This window comes from Grus americana, chromosome 1, assembly GCF_028858705.1.
Source record: "Grus americana isolate bGruAme1 chromosome 1, bGruAme1.mat, whole genome shotgun sequence".
Classification (NCBI taxonomy): domain Eukaryota; kingdom Metazoa; phylum Chordata; class Aves; order Gruiformes; family Gruidae; genus Grus; species Grus americana.
The window spans coordinates 215450248-215476993 of NC_072852.1; the positions used below are offsets into that span (position 1 = coordinate 215450248).

At 48.7% G+C, this 26746-nt stretch overlaps 1 protein-coding gene across 2 annotated transcripts in view; it reads left to right on the forward strand.

Moving 5' to 3' along the window:
* Positions 1-26746, forward strand: part of GAB2 (GRB2 associated binding protein 2) — a 98720-nt gene that overhangs the window by 57174 nt on the left and 14800 nt on the right. For both annotated transcript variants that reach the window (XR_008574308.1, XM_054805802.1), the window contains exons 3-4: positions 22449-22689; positions 25992-26578. Coding sequence is in view for 1 of the 2 variants with exons in the window: in XM_054805802.1 (XP_054661777.1) it covers positions 22449-22689; positions 25992-26578 (828 nt within the window). In the remaining variant the exon portion in view is untranslated. The remainder of the gene's footprint in view (positions 1-22448; positions 22690-25991; positions 26579-26746) is intronic.

Consider the following 26746-nt stretch of genomic DNA (forward strand, 5'->3'; position numbering starts at 1 on the left):
GCCTTGTTGAAACTCATACAGTTGACCTCAGCCCATCAATCCAGCCTGTCCAGATCCATCTGTAGAGCCTTCCTACCCTCAAGCAGACCAACACTCCCACCCAACTTGATGTTGTCCTTGAAGCCAACAGGAAGCCATTGACGGGTGGGAGAGGATGAGGAGTTCTCATGAGAATAACTCAATTCCTGGGCAGAAATAGAGCTTGGAACCTCTGGCATTTCTTTCTTAGTCTTCACTCCTTCATCCTTAAGCTTCTCTGTGCCTTGTTGTAGCCTCTGCCTTGGAGAATGAATGAGTCAGTAATTGAATGCACCAAAAAGGGGAGGAAGAGGTAACCGTCATGGGCAGGAATAGCTCCATGCTAATTGTAGCAATTAATTAACTAAACCTCCCTCTCCCAGCAGACGAGCAGCATGGCAGAACGAGATCAGAAACTGCCAGAGAAGCCACTGTGCACATTTTTCTGGTTCTTCCTGTTCCTGGGTGCGTGACTGCTTTATGCTGTCCTGAAAGCCTTGCTGGGTCTGGCCCCAAAGCCGGGCTGTTCCCAACTGGTTTACATTCACATCCCAGCCAGGGAAGCGATCCACAACCAGCAAAGGTGTTTACTATAGCTGCCATCACATGCTGAGTTACATCCTGCTTTAAGGGATACGCCACATTAGCTGAGCCCCAGCCACTGGTCACAAGTTTGCTTTTAACCTACCAGTGGTGGAGGAAAAAACCCTTAGCTTTTGGGGCAGTTTGGGTAAAAGCCTATTTCACCAATGTCTCATGATGGTAGGGAAAACACGGGTTTTCATTTGTGATTTAATGGCAACCTGAACGTAGCCGCATGCAGTGATGCAAACTGACTGCAAACCCTCTGCACCAGCGCAGGATTGTGCTTGGGTGCTGCCCGCACTCCCAAAAGGCAAAAAAATTAAAAGACCAAATGAATTTGTACCCTTTGATGCTTATTTCTGTTTGCAGCTTGACAGGAGAGTGTAAATTTTCTGTTGCATGGTTTTCACATTAGTCCTTCATGTGCTGTCTAGACTGGGGGACTCTAAGGATTAAGAAATAGGCTGGAGTTTAGGGCAGTTTAATGCCATGGTGTGGTTTAGCTGCTGGTTTAGCTGATCGCTGGCTGCGTTACACATCTGGTTTGTCAAAAGGAAGCTCGTTTTAGCCTCAGGGACCTAAATGTCAGTGAAGTGGTGGGTACCTCCGGCTGGCCCGGCGCCACTGAGGAGTAGCTGCTCCACAAAGCCACCACGGTGGCTTCGTTCCCCGCCCCAACCTGAAAATAATTGCAGAGCAGTGTGATTACATCTACCAGGAGAAGGGAAATTAAATTGACTCTAAGGTGTTTACCCAGACTGCGGCGAAGCTTTTTGTTTCTTTTAACACCTATTTACTTTGAGAGCTAATTACTATTTTTGAACAAGCGGAGCCTCGCAGGATCCCGGCTCCTCCACAAGTCCAGGGAAGCCGGCAGGGCTTGAGCAAAGAAGATTTGCTCGAGACTGCACCCAAACACTGTTTTTACACTGCAATTTGCACTGCTGCCACCTCGGCCAGCTTGAATACAATGTGGGGAGACCTGCTGGGGACCCTGAGCCACAGGCTGCGGGAGCAACGCAGGCGCGTGGGTATTTCAAACCATCTGCATTTTCCCTGCCCTAGTGGGCAGGCAGCCAGGGCTCAGCTGTGAACTGGATTTTCTCATATGCTTTGTTTGTTGGAGTTAAAAAAAAATACCAAATCCCACTAAACTTATCTCATGTGCCATTAACCCTTTCTGGAGCTGATGCTTCAGCCAAAAACCCGCTTCGTCCCATTCCCGATATGAGAGAGGTGCAGCTACAGCAGCATATAATTTAATTTCTTGTAAACCATTGTGTGTCCTTGCAGTGAGCATGCCCTTGCAGGGGTCCTGTGCCCAAGTTAGTTATTTCAGAGGGGTTGATACCTTTATTAACTTTATTAACCTCCCCGCAGCTCCTCTTCTGCCTCCACTGTGGGGCTTGGATTCATGAGTGCTGAGCAAACACCCAGGGGAGTTTAAGAGCTTATTTATGCACCATGTTAATGCCCCTGTGCTAGAAGTTTAATCCAGCCATGGAAGCAGGGAAGGGAATATTTGTGGGTGAGTTAATGTCCTTGCTGTGAGCTGAAGGGTCCTGTCGCTCGGAGAGGGTGAGCAGGGCGTGGGAAAGGGATGGCGCTGGGCTTCTGCCCTGATGGGTTGTGTCTGGCAGTGGTGGCCTCTCCCACCCAGCCTAGGCATGTTGTCTTCTTTTTTTTTTTTTCATCTGGGACTTTATTTCTTTTATTTATTTCTCTGCTTTCTGCCAGGGGGCTGTGCCAGGGCAGGCTTGGGCTCTGGCTCACTCCTTACTCCATCTCCAAGACTCGGCACTGTCATTTTGCATCACGGCTAGGATCGATCCCCAGGAATCCCAAAGCTTTTACTGTCTCATCACACGCAAGTCAGGGCCAAGCATTAATGTTTAATGGAGACCTGAGTGTCTCTCCCTCCTCCTCCAACTCAGCCATGCTCGCTCCAACAGAGTTTGCGGGATCAGCCTCCGGACACAAGTCACTTTCCGCTCACATGGATGAGAGCTCCTACTCCCCACATGCATGGTCTCCACTGAGGGTCTCTTTGGCTTGATGCTGCCCCAGACCCTCCACTGGCTGTCCCCTTCCAGCCCATGAGAACAAATTTATTGCTTTAGTACCCACTTGACTTGCTTTGACTGGGGGTCCCATATGAATTGCTGGCTGGTTGCTTCCCCACCAGCTGCCTACTTGCATGGGCTGGCTGCAAGTCTGTGCTATCAGCCCGTATAGCTTCTCTTGCTCCTTCCTTGCTTCTCTCCCAAAAATGTATTGGTCCTAGCATCAGGCCAGTGATGCCTCTCATGCCATCAATTCCTTGCAGCCAGGTTTGCATGGGTGTTTGCTGAGCAAAGGGAGCTCAAGGTGGGCTGGAGAAAAGACAGCACAAAGCTACCCCTTGAAGACTTGCTCGAAGGACAGGAGCTGCCCAAAAGCTCAGCAAAGAGGCAGCAGGTAGCGAGACTAGAGTAAAAACATAGGTTTGCATGTCATACACCACCCACCTCCCCTAAACACCCCCGAATCACCGGTGTTCACCATCCCTGCATGCAGGAGCGTGGCACTGGGGAGCCCAGGCAAGGTGATGGCCCTAGGGCAGCCCCCGCTTTCCCGCTGCTGCGGTCTCTCCCACGGCCAGGCAGAACCAAAGCAGAGGGGAAACACTAATGACCACTGCAAGGCCAGGTACTTCCTTGCTATTGTGCCCGGCACACGCCTCCTTCCTTCCCTGCTCGCGCCCTGGAGGAGTTGCAAGCTCTGCACCATGCTGGGGAGTGTGCTGGGGGCTGAGGAATGGGGTCAAGGAGGGAGATGTGGGGGTGTCCTTGTGTCCCTGGAAGAACCCAGGCCCCAATGTACTTTATTTCAGTGTCTGCAGGCAGCACTGCCACCTAAGGGCAGCCAAGCAGGCAGTCCCGTGTGGAGCCTTGTGCCCTCAAGCTGGGCCAGGGCTTGACTCTTCAGCTTCTGTCAATGCAAGCTGATTGGTATTGACTTCAACTTTAAGCTCTGATATGGGTCATACTTGGATATCAGCTCACTTGGAGGCCAATCTGTCCCATGGCAGACAGTACGACACTTTACAACAAGTGATGAGCAAGATTACAGTTGAGTTAAGCTTGACCCATGGGGAGGATGGGGCAGATCTGGTAGGGTTCTCTCCATGTATCCCACCTTCCCAGGTCTCATTCACCTACCCAAAGATCTAATGTCACCTGCCTCATTTGAAACTCAGAGGTGGCCTGCACTGGGGACAGCAATGTGGGGTCCCTGAGCCTTGAGCCCTTTCCTCTAACCCAACATCCTACCATCCATATAGATTTAGCCTTTTTCTCAGTGTTCCCATCAATACTTTCTGCACTCAGTGTCATGGAGCTCCTTCTTTTAAAACGCCATACATCACATCTGACCCACTGGTTGCATATCTCGAGGGCATTTGGATCTGTCCCACCCATCCTTCTCTACCATGTGCTGAGTTTTCCTAACAAGGGAAACAACCATGGCTGCAGATTTGCTCTGGGAGGACAAATGCAGATGTCACATCTCAGCCCCAGGCTTGACCTAGCATCACTGGAATCGATGGGGAAGACCCAGTGACCTCAACTCGCTTTGTACTAGGCTCACAGTTGAACTTCACGTGCATGCGAATGCGTCCTTGCCTGAGTCCCAGTTCATCCCTTAGTCATCCTGCCTCTTTAAATTTGTTCCAGACTTCCCTGACCCTGGTTTTCCTGCTCCACAAACAGCAAGTTATTTTAAGATCTGACACTGTTCAGCTTTTATTTCAGTGTAAACAATACTGGAGATGGAGGGGTCTTGGCACAAAGGAGCAGCTTGAGAGCAGTTAAGTGCCTGCTGCCTTTTTTTTTCCCCCTCCTTTTTTCCCTCTTTCCCTTTGGAGATGAGCTAGTTCAGGTGCTAATGAGTCTGCTGAAGAGCAGAGAGCCGCTAAAGACCCAGAATTTGCTTTCTAGAAGACAGAAACAGGGAGAAATATTGCTGATCTCTACTTTCTGGTCAGAGTCTCCTTGCTGCGATTCTCCTGGCATTTTGGAGAGGGAACCGTCGCTGTTGAGAGTGAGATATGTGCTGGTGGTTATAATCTGTCCACTTTGGGGAGAAGATGGACAAAAATGTCTAAAATGAGGAGAATCATTTGCATTGAGAAAATGCCCATCTCTTTCCCTTGGCTCTTCAGGGAAACAGGACTGATGAGCTCAGGTGGACACATCCTCTATGTAGACTCCTAAAACTCTGCTACGATGAATCCCAACCATCTCAGGATTGCTGTCAAGATCTTTGAGATATTTAGATCTTCAAATCATGTCATTTGTCATCAATTCATTTACCCCAGATGAGGATCAACCCCTAGTATTCTTCCATAGTTAATTCTTCTTGCTATACTCAGCTCTTCATCAAGTTGTGTTACCGGAAGCACTACAGGATCATGGTCAACATTGCACTGCTGTGATGGTCATTGTCAATACCAAAAGCAGATTTCTAGCCCATCTAGGTGCCAAGAAAAGGACTGAAGCAGAGATACAGAGGGCTTTAGAAACCGGAAAGCAAGATAAAAGGTCTTTAAGGTATCTACATCTTTAGAAAGCCAACCTTCTGGCTTCAGGGGGTCTGATGCAATTGAACATCTGAGGTTTGCAATGCTGGATCAACATTTTCTTCAGATTCTGGTATTTGGGAATTTAGGAATTTTTAGGATTTTATATGTTTTATTGTGTCTGTGGATATTTTACAGAGTTGAGGCTGGAAAAATCCAGAAGATATGTAAGCCCCGTGTTTGCAAACCCATAACTCTGCTATCCCAGAGACACCCCTGGGAGATACGTTAGTTGAGCCCCCTTTAATCATACCCAGCATTGATGGGAACCGGCAGAGGATGCAGCTATTTGTGGGAGCACCAGGTTTATAGGCAAAGAATGCTCTTATCATGGAGCAAATAATAGAACCATCAACCAGAAGAAAAAGAAAATTCATGCTCAGCTTTCAAAAAAGACCAACAGCCAAATATTCCAGTTCTTCGTGACTGTTTCCCAGCAGGCACGTAGGACAAGGGTATCTGACCAGCCTCTTCTGAAGATAAATATGAAGCTGGAGGACTGAGGCCTTTGGGGAAAATCCTGTGCTTTCCTGGCCAAAGTCCCATTGGGTTTGCTGAGCTGAGGCTGGGATTTGAGCTGGGAGGGAAGGAAGAAATGAGTTCAAGAGGTTTAGGGGGTTTTAGAGCAAAAAGCATTGCCGAACCTTTCCAGCACAGGTTTCCCGGCAGAGATTGGCAAGCTGCATTCATACCTCTCAGCCCTGCCCAGGGCTGTCTCCTGGGCCAGGTACCCAGAATCAGAAACCCATTTAAAATAATTCTTTTTATAATTGGCTTTTATCACTACAAGCCCTGCGTGCGTCAGGTCAGCCCCATTAGTTTAATGGGCGCTGAGGAATTTTTAGGATGACTTACTGACCGTGGAAAAATGAGTGCGGCAGACGGTATCAGCATCACATCAAAAAGCAAAACCATGCAAAGCCTTTGGAAACAAAAACAGCTGATGGACTTGGAGCGAAGCGACCGGCGAAGCGGCACTGTCTGAGCAAAACCAAGGGAGGGAGGGAGGCATTTTGAGTGTCAGCCAGCTGGGAGGAAACTTGCAGTCAGATCTGCCTGCATTTATATTTCCCAGAGGGGTTCTGGGACTGTTTTAGCCCGTGTGCCCCAGCCATGCTGTGTTGGGGTTCATGGAGCTGTACCCCGTGTCTGCAAAGCTGCTTGGGCATCAGGACAGGATGTGGATCTGCAGGCAATGCCCAACACAGAAACACGATGGACACGGGACCCCAAAACATGTGTGCGAGCAAGTTGGAGGACAAGGGAGAAAATCACAGCAACCTTCACAGCAGATAATTTCAGGCAGTTTCTCACAGCACGATTCTTTCCTCCCCCCCCAAGCCAACATATTTCCCCTTTTCTTCCTTCCATATATTTCACATTGTTCCCTCCAAACCTTTGATAGGCGCCATGGCTTATAAGCCCTGAGTGCTGCTTTGTAAAACCTGATAAAAGCCAGGACAGATTTAGACTCTGATTTCCCAGATCTCAGTGCCTGTTTGTTTACTGGTTTGTATTGCTTTATATTTCCAATTAAAACCAAGCCTGAGTGAAGGCAAAACTTTCTAAAGCCTTTAAAGCCTCTGAGTGAAGGCACACAGAGCAGGAAGGAGCCGTGAAGCTGTCGATTGCTGTGAACTTTCCATGACACCACTCAGGGTTTGTTTCCAGACTGATTTTTATTTATGAATGCAGTAGCATTTATTACTGATTTTATCTGTAAAGATAACAGTTCTTCCCTAGATGGTTTCTACGCTTCAGTTATAATTACTGCCTGCTTCTCAAACATACTTCTGCATTATTTAATGTGGCACAATGTCAGATCTGTAATGTTGGCAAATTATTGCTTGGACTGTGGGGTTACATCTGATCCAGAGATGCCCATGTCCACGTGTGCCGTTGCCACATCGCTGCTCCTTCTGGGAAGGCTGAGAACATCTCTCAGGGTCCCTCAGGGTGTAGATGTAACCAAGAAACCAGTCTTTTGCTGTGCTAGGTGCTGCACAAGTACTGAGCATAAAGGCAGCCTCTGCTTGAAGAGATTCATCACCAAGGCACAGCACTGATATGTTGGTGCATCTTCCGCCTGTAGCCATTTGCTGCCAGGGGCAGCTTGGTCATGGTACATGCTCCTTCCAAGCTGGGATGGTCTTAAAAGGGACACTTGGCCACAGGTCCTGAAAAACTTGATGAAAAATGAGACTGCCCAGGAAAAGAGATGTCATTTCATAGAATCATAGAATCACAGACTGGTTTGGGTTGGAAGGGACCTCAACAATCATCTAGTTCCAACCCCCTGCCATGGGCAGGGACACACTCTACTAGACCAGGTTGCCCAAAGCCCCATCCAACCTGGCCTTCAACACTGCCAGGGAGCCAGGGGCAGCCACAGCTTCTCGGGGCAACCTGGGCCAGGGCCTCAGCACCCTCACAGGGAAGAATTTCTGCCTCACATCTCATCTCCATCTCCCCTCCTGCAGCTTCAGGCCATTCCCCCTTGGCCTGTCACTCCCTGCCCTTGTCACCAGCCCCTCTCCAGCTTTCCTGGAGGCCCTGCAGGGACTGGAAGGGGCTCTAAGGTCTCCCTGCAGCCTTCTCTTCTCTCCTGTTTATGTATTCTATCACCCCCTTGCTCCAGTCCACTTCTTCTGTCTGGGACTCAGACCTAGGAGGGAGTTACAGTTTGCACAAGGTGTCCAAGTAGCAGCTTAACTGTTGGTCCATGTGTGGTGGGTTGACCTTGGCTGGAGGCAGGTGCCCCCCAAAGCTGCTCCGTCACTGCCCTCCTCAGCTGGGCAGGGGAGAAAAAGTAACGAAAGGCTCGTGGGTCGAGATAAGGACGGGGAGAGATCACTCACCAATTACTGTCACGGGCAAAATAGACTTGACTTGGGGAAATTGATTTAATTTATTGCCAATCAAATCAGGGAGGGACAATGAGAAATAAAAACAAATCTTAAAAACACCTTCCATCCACCCCTCCCTCCTTCCAGGGCTCAACTTCACTCCCCATTTCTCTTCCTCCTCCCCCACAGTGGCACAGGGGGACGGGGAATGGGGGTTGTGGTCAGTTCATCACATGGTGTCTCTGCTGCTCCTTCCTCCTCAGGGGGAGGACTCCTCACACTCTGCCCTTGCTCCAGCCTGGGGTCCCTCCCATGGGAGACAGTCCTCCATGAACTTCTCCAATGTGAGTCCTTCCCATGGGCTACAGTTCTTCATGAACTGCTCCAGCGTGGGTCTCTTCCATGGGGTGCAGTCCTTCAGGAACAGACTGCTCCAGCATGGGTCCCCCACAGGGTCACAAGTCCTGCCAGCAAACCTGCTCCGGCGGGGGCTCCTCTCTCCAGGGGGCCACAGGTCCTGCCAGAAGCTTGCTCCAGTGTGGGCTTCCCACAGGGTCACAGCCTCCTTTGAGGGCATCCATCTGCTCTGACGTGGGGTTATCCATGGGCTGCAGGTGGATATCTGCTCCACCATGGACCTCCATGGGCTGCAGAGTGACAGCCTACCTTACCATGGTCTTCACCACAGGCTGCAGGGAAATCTCTGCTCTAGCACCTGGAGCACCTCCTCCCCCTCCTTCTGCACTGACCTTGGTGTCTGCAGAGCTGTTCCTCTTACATATTCTCACTCCTGTCTCTGGCTGCAATTGCTGTTGCACAGCAACTATTCTCCCTTCTTAATTCTGTTATCCCAGAGGTGCTACCACCATCACTGATGGGCTCAGCCTTGGCCAGTGGCGGTTCTGTCTTGGAGCTGGCTGGCATTGGCTCTGTCAGGCATGGGAGAAGTTTCTAGCAGCTTCTCATAGAAGCCACCCCTGTAGCCCGCTGGCTGCCAAAGCCTTGCCACACAAACCCAATACACTATGCTGACAATCACTTTAAGTCACAGAGGATGAACCAAGTGCTTATAGTTAAGTGTGGAAAAAACCCCCAACCTGTGTCTTTATCTGTGGACATACTCAAAACCCGACTGGACACAATCCTGAGCTGCTGTAGAAGAGGAACCTGCTTTGAGAAGGGGGCTAGACTAGACCATCTCCAGAGGTCCTTTCCAACCCAAAAATTTTGTGATTCTGTGATTTTTGTGAACTAACACTTGCAGGGAAATACCAGGCTTCAGAGAGTATAGTGAGGAGCTGAGATACCTCAGCAATCCCAGCAGGTAAAATTGGAGTTGGTCCCTCTCACCATCATCAGGAAGGTGAGAGGGCAGACCATAACATGAGACATTGCCTCGTTTAAGTCCATATCACAGCGTATTGTCTGATACCCCTTGTCTCTGGGTAAGTGCAGACTCATGTTTTCTTACCCTTTTTGCTCTGTGTGATGTCCTTCATAGCCCTCCAGCCGCTCCATGTCGGGTGGTAAAGCTCTGGCACATTTCAGCCCTTACTGGAGACTCAGCTTCCTTTCATACTTACTGGGTCGTTGTCACATGCCGAGGAATGTGTCTGACTCGTTTGCACCTTTGATTGATTGCCACCCTTTATATCTGTTTATTAGGATGGAAAATAACATTTCACCTCAAAAATTTCATCATGTGTTCTTTCAGCTCCACATGACCAAATCCCATCCTGGCCAACACAGCTGCTCCTTGCCAATTTTTGGTATGATTGCCTTCCATCATTTTACTGCCAAATATATAAACTGCCCCTGTTCTTGTATGCTGTTGCTTTTGAAAGTAAGCTGGAGTTGAGTGACTCATTGCATTTGCTATTTTTTTATTCATAACTGACAACGAATCCTCTTTTTGAACTGTTGGGCAGGCTTCTGGGCACTCGGACATTGCAAATACTTCATCACGTGTAAAAGTGTAGCGAGTGGCTATTGCGCTGCCCGTGGCTTCATCCTCACCTTGATCTCACAGCAGATCACCTGCTCTGCCAAGCACCACCTTGGTTGACATTGCTATCTGTGTAAACCATTCCCTCGAGCCTGCATACACTTTGCACAGGCTCAACCTTGATATAAAGCCTTTATGATGGTAATTATTTTTGCTGGCTTGCCATAACAGTTCACATTGCTCTCAAATGAGTCATGATGAAGTCTTTCAAATACCCACTTGAAATCCATAAATTCTGTGATAAGTCTTTTTGCTAGTTGATGGTTGCTTTGATGATTAGTGTTAGGGTCAAAACCTGGTCAACGCATGATCTTCCAGGTGAAAATGCTGCCTTCCTCTCTTGAGATTTGTCTGAAAGAAATTCCTGATAGAATAGAAGACTTTGTCCTTCCTGGAGAGCACTGTGGTGTCTCTTCAGTCTTTACATTAAATTTTTTTAAAAGTATCTCAATCCCAGTTTCTTGACTCCCGTGGCTTTTCCTCATCCCCAAACTTCATTCCATGAGTCTAAGAGGTGGATTTGTGTTTTTCACTTGAAGCTCATTCACACTTTTACAGCTTTATTGCAGGTTTTAAATACCGTTATATCTGTTCTTTGGCATCAACGTAACTCCTTCTGAGGGACTGAGAACCTGCTGGCTTTTCTGTGATGCTCCAGAAACTCACTTCCACCACTTCTGTTACCTTTAAGAACTCAAGAGTACAGACTTGCAAATGCTTTTAATTTCTTTGGCACGTTGCTGGAAGGACCATCCTGTCCTCTGCCTGCCACTAATACTTTTACGCAGATAAGTCCATGATGTCCTAGCCCTGGACAAACAGTGCTTCTTGCAGTAAAATATCCACTGACATATCTCAGTAATGAGAACACACACTACTGTCTGGGGTCTCCTGGTGCAGTTTGAAGGGAAGACCAACCCGGTGTTCACAGACCCGTATGACACAGAGTGGGTTTGTTTTACAGATAAAGTGGCTTAAAGATTTAAAACTGCCATGAGTGCAAGAATGCCCTCAGTTGTATTAGGTAAATTAAAATATTTGCTTTAATAAGGTTTATAAATGATGAAGCGAGGCACAAATCAGTTTTCCCTGCGGGTACATTGCTGCATGAGTGATCCCTGTGAAGTTCTCAGCTGTCTCCGAAGCATTTGGAGATGGAAAGCTGGAGCAGGCTGGTTTCTGGTCCAGTCTGGTCCTGGTAATTCCTGCATTCTTGTGGTCGTAGCCAAAATCCATTATATCATGGCTTATTCGTCCCAGCATCTGCGGAGAGAAATGGATTCAATGCACTGCGTATTTGTTACAAATCACTTTTCATCCCATGGGTGAAGGACTCTGTGACAGTGATGAGAAGGGCACCAAGTGTTGGATCTCATCCAGATCTGTTTCAGCAGCCGAATGCACCAAGTTTGGACATGAGTCATTCAGGTAATTTAAAAAAAAATAAAATTCCATTCCTGTAAGGAAGGAAGAGTTCTCAGAAGTGGCACGTATGGAGTCTGAGCAAGCTGATGCTGGGGGAACACTGCCCTTGCAGCAAGCAGAGTGGGTGACAAGCCCATCAGAAACTCCATTTCAGAGGTGGTAAAAATTCAGCGTGTTCGTTTTCACTCTCACTGGAATCCATTTTCATCTGCCTTCAGCGTCAATTTTGATTCACACCGTTTCATTCTGAATTTGAATGAATTTCAGAAAAAAATCAAGATTTTCACTCAGAATTGCACTTTCACATCTAAAAAAATGCATGATGATAATCTTTAGTCAAAGCAGGGCAATCGACCCCCAAAAAGCGATCCACTCTGATGAGAACAAACTGAAACACCTTGACCTTCTCCTCTTTTACTTAAAATTCACTTTTATCCTCTAAAGCTTTCCTGTAATTTCTGGCTGCAAGTGATACCTTGGCAAGCTCCTATTTTGATTAAATGGCATTTTCCAGCTGGAGGATGTCAGAACATTTTCAGCTGGCCCTAATCCAAGCGTGAAGCACGGGCAATGTGCCGGGCAAGAAGATGCGGATTTTGGTCTGGGTGCTGGTACCATCTGTGGTGCGTGCAAGAATGGACGCAGCCACAAGCGTGGTAATGTAATCTGGCTCTTCTGGGTTTTAAGGATGGGCTCATTGCACTTTGTGAGCCCTGTTGGAGTGAGGAAGAGGAGGGTGAGGAGCTGCTGAATAAGCCCATGGGATGGTTCCCAACCCATGAGAGAGCATCAGGGGAGAGAGGGTTTGCTCTGGTCCTCAGACGCTGGAGGATGTTTTGTTCCTGAGTCAGGGGATGAGGAATGCCAAAATCCAAAAATATTATCCTCAAGGAGATTGTGGTAAATCTGCCTTGCCTGAGTCTCCTGAGGACCAAGCTCTACATTACGCTCCATTGCCCCACTAAACCCAGCTCTGCTGCTGCTGTGTGTTAAAAATAACCACAAAACCAGCCTGTGCTTTAGTGTATAAAGTTCAAACAGCAACATCCATGCTGGGAGCTTGCCCTGCTGCTCAGTGCAGAAACATCCATTGGGGAGAGATTTACTTCTCCACGGCCAGACATGACAGGGAGATGGAGGGTGTCCGGGTGGAAACAGTCATGCACAGAGATAAGAAATGCAAGAGCGTAACGTGGAGCTGAACTGATGGTGACCAAAGTCCAGCAGGATGTTAAACCCAGCAGGCTTCAGGACTCCAGCCAACCCTGCATCTCCTTTAACCACCTTCAGCTCTTCCTTGGGATGGTCCTGGAGGGGTACAAGCCATGGTGGACAGGGAGAACATGGGGACAGGGACAGGGATGGGGCTGACCGTAACCCAAAAGCGTTTGCGGGAGAGGCTGCCAGTCTCGTGTTTCTGAGCACAAATACCACGCTAACGTATTGCTGTGCTGCTTTCAACCCACACCAGTTCTCGCCTTTGGCACAAGCTGCACTCCCCAGTCCCTGCCAAACCAGTACAGATGTTTTAACACCCACCGGAGCCCAGATAATTACAAACAGAACTGAGAGACTGGTCGGGGCTGTTTTCTTTTCATTGCCTGAACTCAGCCGTTCTCAAGCGAGACGCCTCCCACTTTCTGACATTGCTTTCAAAAACATTTTTGTGGGCCACATTGCTAATACTCGTTTTATTAGGAGAACGCCGAGAAGCCCCAAACAGGATGAGGATCGCAACATGCCTGCTGACGTAACAGTGACCGCAGAGCGAAACAAGTGCAGGGAAGACAAGTGGAGCAGCTGGGAAAACATTTTCATGGGAAATTAGAGCTAGTTTCTAACCAGTAGCTTTCCAGTCATGACATTGCAAAGCTCAGTTCATTTTCAAATGGGTTTGGGGAGTTTTTGCAATGGGACGAAACCATGCGATCAGCTGGTGGAGGCACCAGCCAGAGGATGCTGCAGGTCTTTCCCATCCTAGATCCTCATGGGAGACAATGGTCATTGTGGTGAGCCTGTGAGCAAAGCAGATGAAGGAAGGAGCAGCATCTCCTGTTTAAACAGAGGGAAGCCAACAGCATACACCTTCTTCCTGGTCTGTGCTTGTAGAACCTTAAGATATGGGAGTCTGGCCCATGTTCAGGAGCAATGTTCCCTCAGGCCATTTGCAAATAGCCAGGTTTGAGCTTAACAGATGGGAACTGATTTAGCGTGAACAAAACCAGTTGTCCTGTGCATCTCCCCTGGGGCCACTTAGAAGGTATCTGTGGGGAGGAGGACCAAGAAAGCCTCCTCAGGCTTCACCTCTACGTGAACCTCATGTCTACTCACCCCTTTTCCGTCAGGATGCTTTGAGGTCCTCCTGGACATGCAGGTTTATTTTGTCCTTGCATTCATTATCACAGCTGATATCTGATTGTGTGGAAGATGACTGGCACAAGCCCACCAACCATGGTGGGCTCAAGCCAAGTTCATGGCTCTCCCCTCAATCCCCACTGTGAAATTCCTCGTTCACCATGCCCAACCATGAAGATTTTCATCCGACATTATTCCAGTTCGTTTCCGGTTGCTGTGGAGACCAATTTAAATGAAACTCTAGTATTTTGAAAGAGAATATGATTCTAAGTCATTTGCGATGCAAGGTCTCATGCTAATAGCATTAGCATATTATTTGATTATGGTGATGTGTAGGGAATAAATTCCAACTCCTTTTTGCCATCATTGCATCTTAAAAGAAGAGAAAGAAGAAAACCTCCAGGTTTTAGCTGATACTGAAGACCTTTATTGCAGGTGAACTCACGATTTCTGAATGCATAAAGCTTTGGGGGTCACAGGCATTTTTAACCTCATAAAAATGAGAATAGCTCCCTGGAAGGGACCTTTTCTTTCTCTGCTTCTGCTGAGCACTAATAGACTGCCTAATGGGCAGGACTCCGATTTTTAATGATGGGTAGAGAGATCCAGGATGGCTTTTTGAGCTGTTTGCATTTTTTCTGGAGCACTGGTGCGGCAGAGCCCAGCTAGAGTGGCAGTGGAAGGCACAATCCTCCCACCGTTTGCAGAGATTTATCTTCTTGCATTTTGCCCTCAACATCTTAGGAATGATTTTGCCTTCAAGGCTTCTTTAGATGATTCTAGTATGTGGATAAGGTATGCTCATACCCCTAAATGAAAAAAAAATTACATGGTAGACCTTTGCAGACAGGCTTGTTTTGAGAGTAAAGGCTGCAGAGATGGAAAAAGGAGAGCTGAACTTCCAGCACGATAAAAAACCCAAGCCAAACTATTTTATTTTTTTGAGTATCCATCCCTAAGGGCATGTTTTCTGGGGATGAACAGACCCTTGCTCACACTGACCTGGGCTGCTTTGCTGACCAGTTCAGGGACATGGTATTGCAGCCATGAGGGTTAATGACTTCTTTTGTCTCCTTTTTTGGCTTTTGCAGTCAATGCGGCTGATATTGCCCTATCTGACTATGCCAAGCTCACCAGAAGCCACACAAGAAATTCAAGGCTCTACTGCAAACCCCTGTCCCCATCTCCTCCCACTACTCCCACCCATCTTTCCTTTTAACACATCAGCTTAAATATCACTTGGGGAGCAAAAAATTCCATTAATCCCAGCTAAAGGAGAGAAAAACAGGATCAAACTCCTGCAGTTTGGTTCCACGCATGGGTACAAATGGACCATGGAAGAAGGGGACTCTGAGAGGAGAAATTTGGGGATCCTCTTCTTTCCCCATCACTGCCTTGCTGAGTGATGGCGAAGCAGACCCTTACAGCACTGCTTTTTTATTGAGTCCCCGGCAAACCAGGAGTTATAATGTTTCTCCCCCAAGGTAAGGAGAGATCAAAATAAATTACTTCTGTAAAGAGCCAGGAATGGCAGTTCTTCTATAATACAAAGTGCAAATATTTGGGCCTCTTGTGCACTCCCTTGAATAGAAATGGTGCTAAATCATGCATAAGTAAAATAGGTTCACATTTCCTCCTAGTGAAATTTTTCCTCTGCTCTCCTGGAGCATTAAAGACCTACGCTCCCATCACCATAAAAAAGGCTATAAAATTTAAAGCGAGCCGTGGCTGGGATTCACCCTTTCTCCTTCTCCATCCGTGCTAAGTGAAGCATGCACCCATGTTTGCTGAAGCAAGGAAAGGTGTTCACATTCTGCTCATAGTTAATGATAAGGAAGACAAGAAGAAATTTGTTCAGAACCTAAAAGCAAGTTTTTCCCGGGCTAGGGAATGCAAGGTTGATGGCGCATCAGCTTCAGGGCTTTCATCCTGCCCATTGGCAGCATGTTGGACCATGCTACTGGATGAGACTGCATTGGTGTGATGTCCGAGGGAAAGCTCAGTCAGGAAAAGCTAAAATCGCTAATAATAATCATCAATAATAATGAGCAATAATAATAACCAATGCGATCCCCCAAAACAGGATGTTCGAGCTTCATTTCACACAATGAGGAAGCTGGTTTGATGATCAGCCATCATGAGGCTGCCTTTGGAAAGGGAAAAAAACCTTTTCTTGTATAAACATGACATCTCTTTTGATAGCTCTTAGCTTTCAACAGCTTCAGCCCTGTCCTGCAGCTGGGCTCCAAGGACTCCTCATACCTCCAGCCAGATTTGCTAAGGATGCCCCTGGCATCCATGGGAATTGCATGTGCCACCCACAGACAGAGAGCAGATAATTCTGCACATTGCCTTGCCTTTGCCCTTTCCCTCTGTTCCAGCCTTTTTTTTCTCTCTCTTTTTTTTTATTTTTAATCATTTAATCCCTCAACAGATTGGTTTTGCAATGTCAGAGATGATGATTCATGAAGCAGAGGGCTGGAGACAAGGTTAGTTCTGCAGAGCAAATGAAGTCTGTCCCAGCCCATGCTGCCACCCTGGAATTGTCCTTTGTCCCCGGCTGCAGGTTGTTGTCCCACTCCAGGGCTCTCAGATATGGGTGTCCAAAGTGGGATGCTCAAGGTCGCGCATAAACCAGGGCTGCGAGCATCCACGTTCATCTGCTTTTATCTCCAGCACTGAAGCCCTTATAACAAAAATAAATAAGTGCGCACCAGACAGCCCTGTCTGGCCAAATGTTAGACCTCCAAATATTGACACGAAAGGTTGAGCTCCACAACTGAGCGGCAGATTTGCTCTTTAAAGGGTAGCCACTGTGTGCTGATATGATATATCATATATATATATATCAGCATGTTGATATGATACAGAGTGGGATCACTGCCACCGAGGGGTGTTTCCCAGGACAGGGATGGGATTTTGGGCACAGCCTCATCTCGCAGCAGCAAACCTGTGATCTCCAGCGAGAAGCATCACTCCGCTGTTTCTGTTGCAGTCTCTCTCCCTTCTGCCCCTTCGTCCTTCAAAGAATTGATTGCTGTTAAAATAACTGAGATATATAATGCTTTGAGGTCAGGATGATCTGCCTTGGCTCCTTTCCCTCTCTTCTCACTCACGTGCTCTCCAGCACTGTGATTTTTTCCCCTGGTTCCCATACTTCTCTGAGGCAAACGCTCCTACATTACCACTATTTTTTAGTTGTTTCATACAAAATCAAGCAGAGCACTGACACTAATGGGCAGAGATGATGTTATTTATTGCTACTCATCTTTGTCTCACTGTCTCTCCCATCAACTCTTTCTTTGGTAATTCTCCCCATCCTGTGTTGGATGCTTGAATAACTGGGGGGGTTCACTGTTGTCAGTAAAGAAAACCTAAGGAGACCAGCTTAGGCTAAGTATCATTTAGATGGCTGAAACTGGGTAAGAAAACCCATGCCACCAGCTCCTCTGCACAGCAGATCCCTGCCCGTAAAGTGGTGATACTTCCCCTTTCCCTTGGCCAGTCTATCCTGCCCGGTTTCTCAGAGCAAATGGAAATAAGCAGACGAAACTGGAAAGGAAAAGCTCAAAAGCCCAATGTTACTTTTTTCCCCACCCTTTGGCTCCTCTGCAGTGGAAGATGCAGATGTTGCGAGTCTTACCTTGCCCCATCCTCACTTTTGGGGAGATCCACTCCCCCTGCTTGGCACCCAAAATTCAGGCAACACCAAATGTTAGGGTATTTGTGTCCTTGCATGCAGCTCCCCACCCTGATGGAAATGGCAGAGAGGAAATTACCCAAATCAGATGCCCTTTCCAGCTAACCTGTCTGAGGAAACCTTTAGCAGGCAACCTGCCAAGGTGTCCTCAGACTGACAACAGCTTTTCCAAATGCCATCCAACTCGGAGGCGATAGGGAAAGCTCAGTAAATAAACCTTCCTCTGGTGCCATGCTCATCCTTGTGGCATCCCAGGGCCTCCTGGCAGCACGGTGACATGGTGACTCATCCATCGGACATGTTGTTTGTTCTCTCCCTGCCAGGAGAAGCACGCGAAGGGCTTGTTTTGGTAGGGTTGTTTGTCTTTTTTTAATACTTTTTTGTGTGTATTTGTGCTCAAGGAGTGAGCTGGCAGTGAAAGCGGAGGTCCAGGCACATTCCCATGGAATAAGGTTCCCCCTTTTTTTTGCTAATAAATGATGGAGCTGCTCCAAAGAGTGGGGAAGACAACAGCACAGGAGCACGCTCTGCCCTGTGCCCTCCTAAGGATTATTTCTAGTAAATTCCTACTATTCCCTCCTGAAAATAAAATCTCATCGGTCATAATTTTTAACTGGCATGAAGTCAGCGGTGCGGTCCGAGGCATTTCATGGCTGTATTTGCCAGGGCAGATCTGAGGAGCCTTTATCTGTGAGGCCCCTTGGACCAGCTTACCCTTGCCAGCGTGGCGTGGGCATGACAGGGAATTTCGTGCTGCTCAGGGATGCCAAGCAAACCTAGCACCTTTGCTGTGACCATCAACGGGAGGCAGGAATTTAGCTACACCCCAAAATTGCCACATTCCCAGGAGCATCATTTCAAGCCCATGGGATCCAGGGAGCTGTAGTCCCAGCCTCTGCCTTCAGGAGGAGAAAGCTGACATCACGGCTCCGGTGAAAAAGGTCGTTCTGAGCAACAATTTCCAAAGGAGTCTGAGTAATTATTTCACTCAGATAAGCGCAGGAACATTGTGTGAAGCTATGTGCACACAGCAATAGTCGAGCACTCTGAGCAAGGGAATTCAGAGCTGTCAGCAAGGAGGGAAATACTGCTTTGGGGGATTGAAAACATTCATAAAAAATTCCTGGCTCCCAGCCTAGTCCATCCCATTGCTGTCCATGCTCACAGCCATGTATTTTTGCTTTGGGGATGGAGTCTGAAGGAGGGTTTTTTCCCCTTTGCTGCAACACATGGAGAAAAAGGCACATCTTAGTCTGGGTGAGTGAGCACCGAGCCTTTGGCCAACCGAAGCCCACATGGCACCATGGGGTTTTGCAGGGCTGTGCTCACTCGTCCCCACCAAGCTTCTAGCTCGCTTTTTCACAGGGACCAGCGTAACAGCTGTAGCACGAGCCCAGCAAGATGTATGCATGCAAGCCATGCTGCTGACATCGAATTTTAAGTTGTGGGCGTCCAACGCCGCCTTTTCCAGACCGTGAGAGCCCAATTCCCCGAACTCGGAGGAGAACCGGCCAGGAAACGTGGGGTTAAGATGACACTTCCCACATGGCCCTACTACATAACCTTAATTCTGCTCCCCTGGGAATGGCAATAGGAACTGGAATGGGATCTTATCCCTCCTTGGCTGTATTTGATACATTCCCTCAACATAAACTCAAGATCTCAACATAAAGCCAAGGGATTTGAAGGCTACCACTACACTGTTAAATAAAGGAGGGCAACGGGTTTATCCATGGCCCCAAGGTGGATGGCCATGAGGGATGGGGAAGCATCATTCTTTTTGGCTCATGGCTGGATTGAGTTGAGCATCTTTGGTCCTGATGCGGGTGGGACCGATGCCTGGAGTCATCCGGATGGGACTCCCTGGAGGTTATTCACTAAGTGGACACAGAAAGGGAGTGTTGTTCCTCATCACTTGGGAGCTGGCCACTGCAGCATGGCAAGTTGAAATGGCTTTGGGACCTGTGGCTTGTAATTCACTCTGTGTGCCTTACCCTCATGGGGATCGATCTCTATTTCAGGCCAACGTGAGAGCACAAATGTCTTGACTTTTCCCTTTAGCGTGTACTAATAATCAAATACTATTTTTCTGCCTCAATTTCCTTTCTCGCCTCCTTTTCTGTCCCAACCCCTCCCCCCAGCAGAACCCACCATCAGCATGTGACCTGGGCGTGTAATCTGCCTTTCTTCTTTGTAGTGCAAAAAAACCCCACAATATTAAAAAATACAGAGCAATCTTGGCAGTCCCCTTCTGCAGCCGCGGGATTTATCTTCCCAGCCCTTGCAATACCCTCCCAGCCCTGCGAAACAATCCATCTCTCACCTGCTATTACGGAGTTCATCTCACAGACCTAATGGAGTACGTGAGTCCTGAATTGGCTCCCACTAATGCTCTCGGTGGCCGGGTCGCTGTGGGAAGGGAGCTGGGAATTCATTTTGAAAATCAATGCGGACGTCGATAGTGCGGCTTCCCCCAGGGAAGCGGTGTGCTTTTTACCAGGCATTGCTGCCTGCTCCCCTTCATCCCCGGTTTTCTTTTATGTGGTCAGAGTAGCCACGGAGTAATTTATCTTGCTTTTAATGAGTGCGTCTTTTGCGCTGCACTGTTTTTCCAAAATCAGTCTGATTTTGGGAAAATATTAGGGTCTCCTGGAAGTGCAGGATTTACTGGGCTCCTCAAAGTGTTGTGATTTGAATTTGCTGTGCCTCGATGTGATGCTGGGGACCATCTCCTCCATGCAGCCCCAGCTCTCCCCTTAGGCTGTGTTAGCACAAATAAATCGGTGTAATTTCTAACTCCTGGGTGTATTTTGGCCTGCCATGGCTTTTCCATGCAATGGCAAGTGCAGAGCCTGCAGCAATAGCGTTGGAGGACTGCTCAGGCCAGAGGAACCCCAACCCAGCGCAGCTCACAGTTGTCCCTGGGGGTGACCTTCAGGCTGGGATGGGGACAGAACACTAACATGCCATCTTCACACCATCCTTGGAAGATTCTTGGCCAAAGCCCAATGTCATGGGCAATTCCTGGCCGTGATTTGGGAGGCAGCAAGACCAGGGGGCTGTTCCTGGAGGCACTTTGGGTGCAGCCCCCCTGTTTTTCATAGCAACATGGGTATGGGCTCTACCATGCTGATTGACCTCAAAGCACTTGATTTGGGAGTAAGATTTAGGGTTCACAGAGCTCTAAAGACTCCTTTTCCAATGGGGATCTGTCTGCACTGCTCTGGGATAAATATTTAATAAGAATGAGGGTCAGGGCACTGTTTTGTCCAGGGACACCAAGACAGCCATTTACTCCCATGAAAAGCACCGAGGGATCTTTAATGCCCATGCAAAGAAGACAGGAATCAGAGTTTTAAGCTTTCATCCCCCACCATTAATGTCAATGTTAAATATTGATCCTTACTGTGTTTAGCACAAACCAAACAAGAGAGTCGAGACACGCTCTTTGGCTTTTATTAATGTACTTTTTCTGCATCGGGTGAAGTTTGCAGTAACGCCAGGAAAAAAAATGTAGCAGCAGTGAACGAGCAGCAGACAGATTGATTTTGTATCTTGACACGATTCAGAAGTAGGTGAAAAATTACTCCTTGTGGAGCACCTCGTTGTCCAAGCCATGACAACCATTTCACAGAGAACTCATTTCTCTGTGGCGTAAGAAGGTCTAGCCCAAAATTTCTGATAGAATCTGGGATCTGAGGGAAGGAATGGAAAAAAGGATTGGAAATCTGTAACATCCCCCTCATCCCCGTGTCAAAGCAAATTCCCTTAATGGTGTCTAAAGTCGAATTTAAGGAGCAAATGGACATCATGTTGGGGGAAACCTGGGAGCAAACCCTAAATCAGTGATGAGCTAAGAATGAGTGGATTTACCCAGGGAAATATGTCCATTTTGTTAGGGTTTGGGGGTTTTCTGCATTTCACATCAGCACCAAATAAATGTAAATCACAGCTATTATAAAGGGTGACTTCAGTGAACCATGATGAGTGGTTTTCACATGCCAGTAGTGCGTGCACGGCAGGGAGGTCATGCATGGTCTTCTACATGGTCTTCTGCATCCAGACATGGATCAGCTTCCCCCAAATATTCTGCAGCTTGCTGGTTTTCTGGGGGTTTAGGGGTTTTTTTAATAGGAGTTTAAAGCTTGGCTATAAAAATTCATTCCTGCTTCAAATTCTTGGAGCACATTTATCAGAGGCCTGGAGTAGCTAGGTTGTACCTGATCTCTGGTTGAAACTAATTTAATATTTTGAAGATTATTTCTCCCTGAGCAATAGGGGAGTAGGGGGGAAGGGAGTCACACCTTGGGTCTGCATCCCATTTTACTAGCAGAAAGCAGCAGAAACTCTTTTGAGTTCACAGAATTAATAGAGAATCAGGGAAAGTGGGAATAATTTTCATCTCTGCTGTCATTATGTCCATCCGCATTTCCACTCCAGTTTACCCCACTGTAAAGGGGTGGCAGCGATGATTTAAATCACATCTCTCAAGCCACCTACAAAAGGTCTCTAAGAAAAAACAGAAGCAGAAACTGTGGTGTCTTCTCTTGTTTTTGCATTTTAAGCAGGTTTTAACAACCCACTGAACTTCCCATGAATGGGGCTGACATCCCCCAGACATCCCTGCAAGCCACTAAGGTTGTGATAAAATATGATAAAATGATAAAATATGATAAAATGATAAAATATGATAAAATATTTATTTCCCTACATGATACCTATAGTTGCATATGCTCCAGGTAGAGGAGTCTGCTGCTGAGGGCATCATTCTGAGCCATGAGCAAACCACACCATCTTCCATAAATGCCAGAGCATTTAAGTAAGGAAAATCCCAGGAACACAGGCTGTGGGATTGCTGCATCTGGTCACTCACCGAAGTGTTTTTTCCCTTCACAGACACCCTGAGGACCATTGCCTCCATGAACCACGCACCGCGGTCCTCCCCAGCAGAGCTCAGTGGTGCCAGCCACCACCTGCTGCGAGAGCGCAAGTCCTCAGCGCCGTCCCACTCCAGCCAGCCCACCCTGTTCACTTTCGACTCACCCTCCAGCCACCTCCAGAGCACCCTGTCTGCCAGTGCCCCCCAGGACTACCTTTTCCTCCACCAGTGTATGAGCAGAAAGTCAGAAAACACAAGGTATTGTAGCCCGCCCGTGAGCAAACCTTGGGGACAGTTGAGGGCGAGACCTCCTTGGAGGTCTGCAAAACTCAGCTGGAGAAAGCCCTGAGGGATGGTCTTATCTCATCATGGTTGGGAGGAGGAGGTCAGAGTGACAACCTCCTGAGCTGCTGGCTTTCCTGGCTTTCTGGGTTGGATTAAAACCTGGCTGAATGCCTGGGCCCAGAGGGTGGTGATCAGTGGCACAAAGTCTAGTTGGAGGCCAGTCACTAGCAGTGTACCCCGTGGGTCAATATTGGGTCCAGTCCTGTTTAACGTCTTCATTAATGATCTGGGTGATGGGGCAGAGTGTAGCCTTAGCCAGTTTGCTGATGACACCAAGCTGGGAGGAGTGGCTGATATACCAGAGGGTCATGCTGATACACCAGAGGGACCTCAACAGACTGGAGAAATGGGCCAGCAGGAACCTCATGAAGTTCAACAAGAAGTATAAAGTCCTGCACCTGGGCAGGAACAACCGCAATCTCTCCTAAGAGGAAAGGCTGAGAGATCTGGGACTGTTCAGCCTGGGGAAGAGAAGGCTCCAGGGGATCTCAGTGTACATAAATACCTGAAGGGTGGGTGCAAAGAAGATGGATCCAGGCTCTTGTCAGTGGTGCTCAATGCCAGGACCAGAGACAACAGGCACAAACTGAAATACAGGAGGGTCCCTCTGAACATCAGGAAACACTTTTTTACTGTGAGGGAGACTGAGCATTGGGCACAGGTTGTCCAGAGAGGTTGTGGAATCTCCATCCTTGGAGATATTCAAAAGCTGTCTGGACATGGTCCTGGGCAACTGGCTCTGGGTGGCCCTGCTTGAGCACAGGGCATTGGGCCAGATGACCTCCAGATGTCCCTTCCAACTTCAACCACTCTGTGATCCTGCAGACGGGGCCCTAATTCCTGCCTTTAACCAAAAAAATCAGAACCAGAGGGATGGGGAGGTTTTGCCCCACTCTGCTGTTCATCCCTGCTGTAGCTCTCTGGGCTTCACGGCAGCCCGTGGTGCACGGTGTGGTATTTCTGAGTGAGCAGCAGCTCTCTGCCTCCAGACCCAGCCAGTTGCCTTAAATAGCGAGGAGTTTTTTTGGCGTGAAGAGTTTTGGCTCGTGAGAGCGGCAAGGAGGGAGGGAGGGAGAGGTGGTCGGAGCCTGGCTGGCGTGAGGTGAGAGCAGACCCAGGCTGCAGCCTCCACTGGGCTTTCCTGCTGCAGCTGCCTTTCCCTATCCGAAAAACAACAACAGAAAAAGGGCTCAGAAAAATTAACTTCAGATGGAGTTAATGGAACAGTGTTTAAAAAAAGGCCCTCTGACACTCCAGCTGTGAGGATACCTAAAAGCCACCCTCCGAGAGCCCAAGCACAGCTGGGACACTGGGGAGGAGGGAGCAAGCACTGATGCTTTGGTGGGCAGAAACAATCTGTCCAGCGGCAGCTTCTGCAACTGGGTCAGAAATAATCACCCCGATCAATGCCCAGTGCACGGGGCCAGGCTTCAGGACTGCTGGGAATCCCTCCCCTTTCAGCTCCAGAGCTCTTACTTTACTCATCCATAAAATGAGGGTAATAGTAGCTAATTGGCAGGAGATGTTGAATAATTAACCCATGAGATGTTTCAAGTCCTTGGCCGAAAGGACCCTGCCAGACCCCAACTGTCTCACGGGCAGACAGAGTTCGAGAGGCAGCAGGGATTCATTTGTCATATCGCAGCATCACTTGTTTTTTCCCCAAATAAGCCCTATTTCTGAGCGCCATCTCGTGCTGGCTCCATGAAACAGAGTCCCTGTTGTCCCTGCAGAGCATCAACCCCACCAGAGAGGTGTAAATCAGCATCTTCCAGCTTTTCCTAGAGGGCTGGCACTTCCCCAGTGATTTGCTGCAACTGGAAATCCCTCCCATAACCATTTCACTTTTTCCCAGCGTGGTGATTGATACAGGGCTGGACTCCCTTCCATGGGGAGGTGTTTAAAGGGGGCTGGCTGGGCCCTTTCTGGCTCTGATGTGGTCCTCAAAAGCCTGACCCATACACATGGTTATGCCTCTGTGAGCAAAAAGACCCAGCCCAAGGCTGGCTGGCTGGCTACCGCTCACCCTCTCCTGGTGCATATGCATTAGCTCTTCATGGCAGAGTAACCCTTTTTTAAATGACCTTTGCTGTATTTTCTTCTTCCGTGCTGCTTCAGCCAGCTCAGGGGAAGGTATCATTATTACCCGCGCTTGGCTCTGCCACATCTTGCCCTCGTGTCCCAGCGCTTCTGCAGCAATGCTCGCATTTCCCCAAACCTTGCAGGATGGGGAGCTGCTTCGTGGTAGTAGGGGTTGAGGATGGGAGAGAGAAAAGTCCCAAGTGGCCAATTCAGGCATCCCCTGACTCAAGAAAACATCATCTGCTGAGGTTATGGGTGCAGAAAGCCAAGCCCACGGACCTCATCATCTTCTGCAATGTTGGACCGTTAAAAGAGGAAGCAGGAGGAATAAAACAGGAGATGAAACACCTTGGAGGGAATCAACGGAGGATCCGTGGTTAATGAGCAGTTGTTAGAGGACTGACGTCTCCCCAGTGCTCACCCTCCATCCTGTGTAGTGTCCCTGGGCATGATCGCAATACAAATCAAGGAATCATTAGCAAGGCACAGACCTAGTGACCACGCTGCCCTGCTCACCCTGGGGGACTTGATGGCTTTTATAAATCTAATTTCATCCCTGAGGTTCATTCCTCCTCCCCTGCAGATCGGGGCTGCAAACCCGAAATCCCAGCTGGGGACTATCCTCACCTCCCCAGGGCTTGGCCTGTGAGAGGGCAGGGTGGTGGCATGGCTGGAGGCTTTGAAATAATCCCCATCAGGAATTTTTCCAGTTCCTCTCAAACACGTTTGCGAGGCAGAGGTGAGAGTAAACCTCCCTCCTGCACTGCAGGTGGGTGGCCAACACGTGATGGCAATGCTGATGGGGTGGCTCTTTGCAGCCACGTCTTGGGTTGCTGTCAGCTGGTGCAAAAATGGCCCTTTTGGAGCAATTTATGTCTAGATAAAAGGCTCGTTCTTGCCCATAGCCCTATCATGGAGTTGGGTACACGTACCTCCCACCCGTGACAATGGCATTTTGAAGGTGTTTCAGGATAAAATGGGTTGTGGGTATGTTTGGAGGGGTCTGAGATGTTCCCATTGCCCTGGGGTTGGGCAATATGAGTCAGGAAGGTGACAAACAGGAGAAGCAGAGCTCAGTGCACCCCAGGACCTGCTCTCCTCCATCTCAGTCCCTTTCTCCCCTTCTTCTGCAGGAGCGCCAGCTTCTCCCAAGCCACGAGGTCTGCTTTCTTCATGCGGAGTGACACAGCAGTCCAGAAGCTCTCGCAGGGCAATGGGCACTGTGTGAACGGGGTTGGCGGGCAGCTCCACGGCTTTTATAGCTTACCGAAACCCAGCCGGCACAACTCAGAGTTCAGGGACAGTGCGTACGACCTCCCACGCACCTTTGGTTCCTACACCCACCCCAAGTCGAGCCTCACCAGCTCCGAAACAGATAATGAGGAGGTCTACACCTATAAGACTCCCAACAACACCCTATGCAAGGAGTTTGGGGAGCTCTCCACGGACTCCTATGACATCCCCGCCACCCCGCTCTCCATCTACCAGATCCCCAGGACATTTACACTGGACAAGAACCACAACGCTCTGGCGGTGGCTGCCAGCGACTCGCACGCCGCACCGCCCCCACGGCCCCCGAAACCCGGGCAAACAGAGCCGCGGTGGGGCAGCCCGCCCCAGCGGCCCCAGCCCAGCGAAACCTTAGGGCTGACCCCCATGGCAGCCACCATTCCCCGGAGAAACACGCTGCCGGCGGTGGAGAACAGCAGGCTGCACCGAGGTGAATTTGGGCGTGGGGACTTGGGGGTGACTTTGTCCTGTCTAGCAGCCTTGGACAGGTCAGTCCCACTGGGTTGCAGTAGGGCTGGGGTGACTGTTTGCATCAACCGGGGGTTGAACACAAAGCAGCTCTCCCTGTTCAGGATCTGGCCCTGGTTTTTGTATGCAA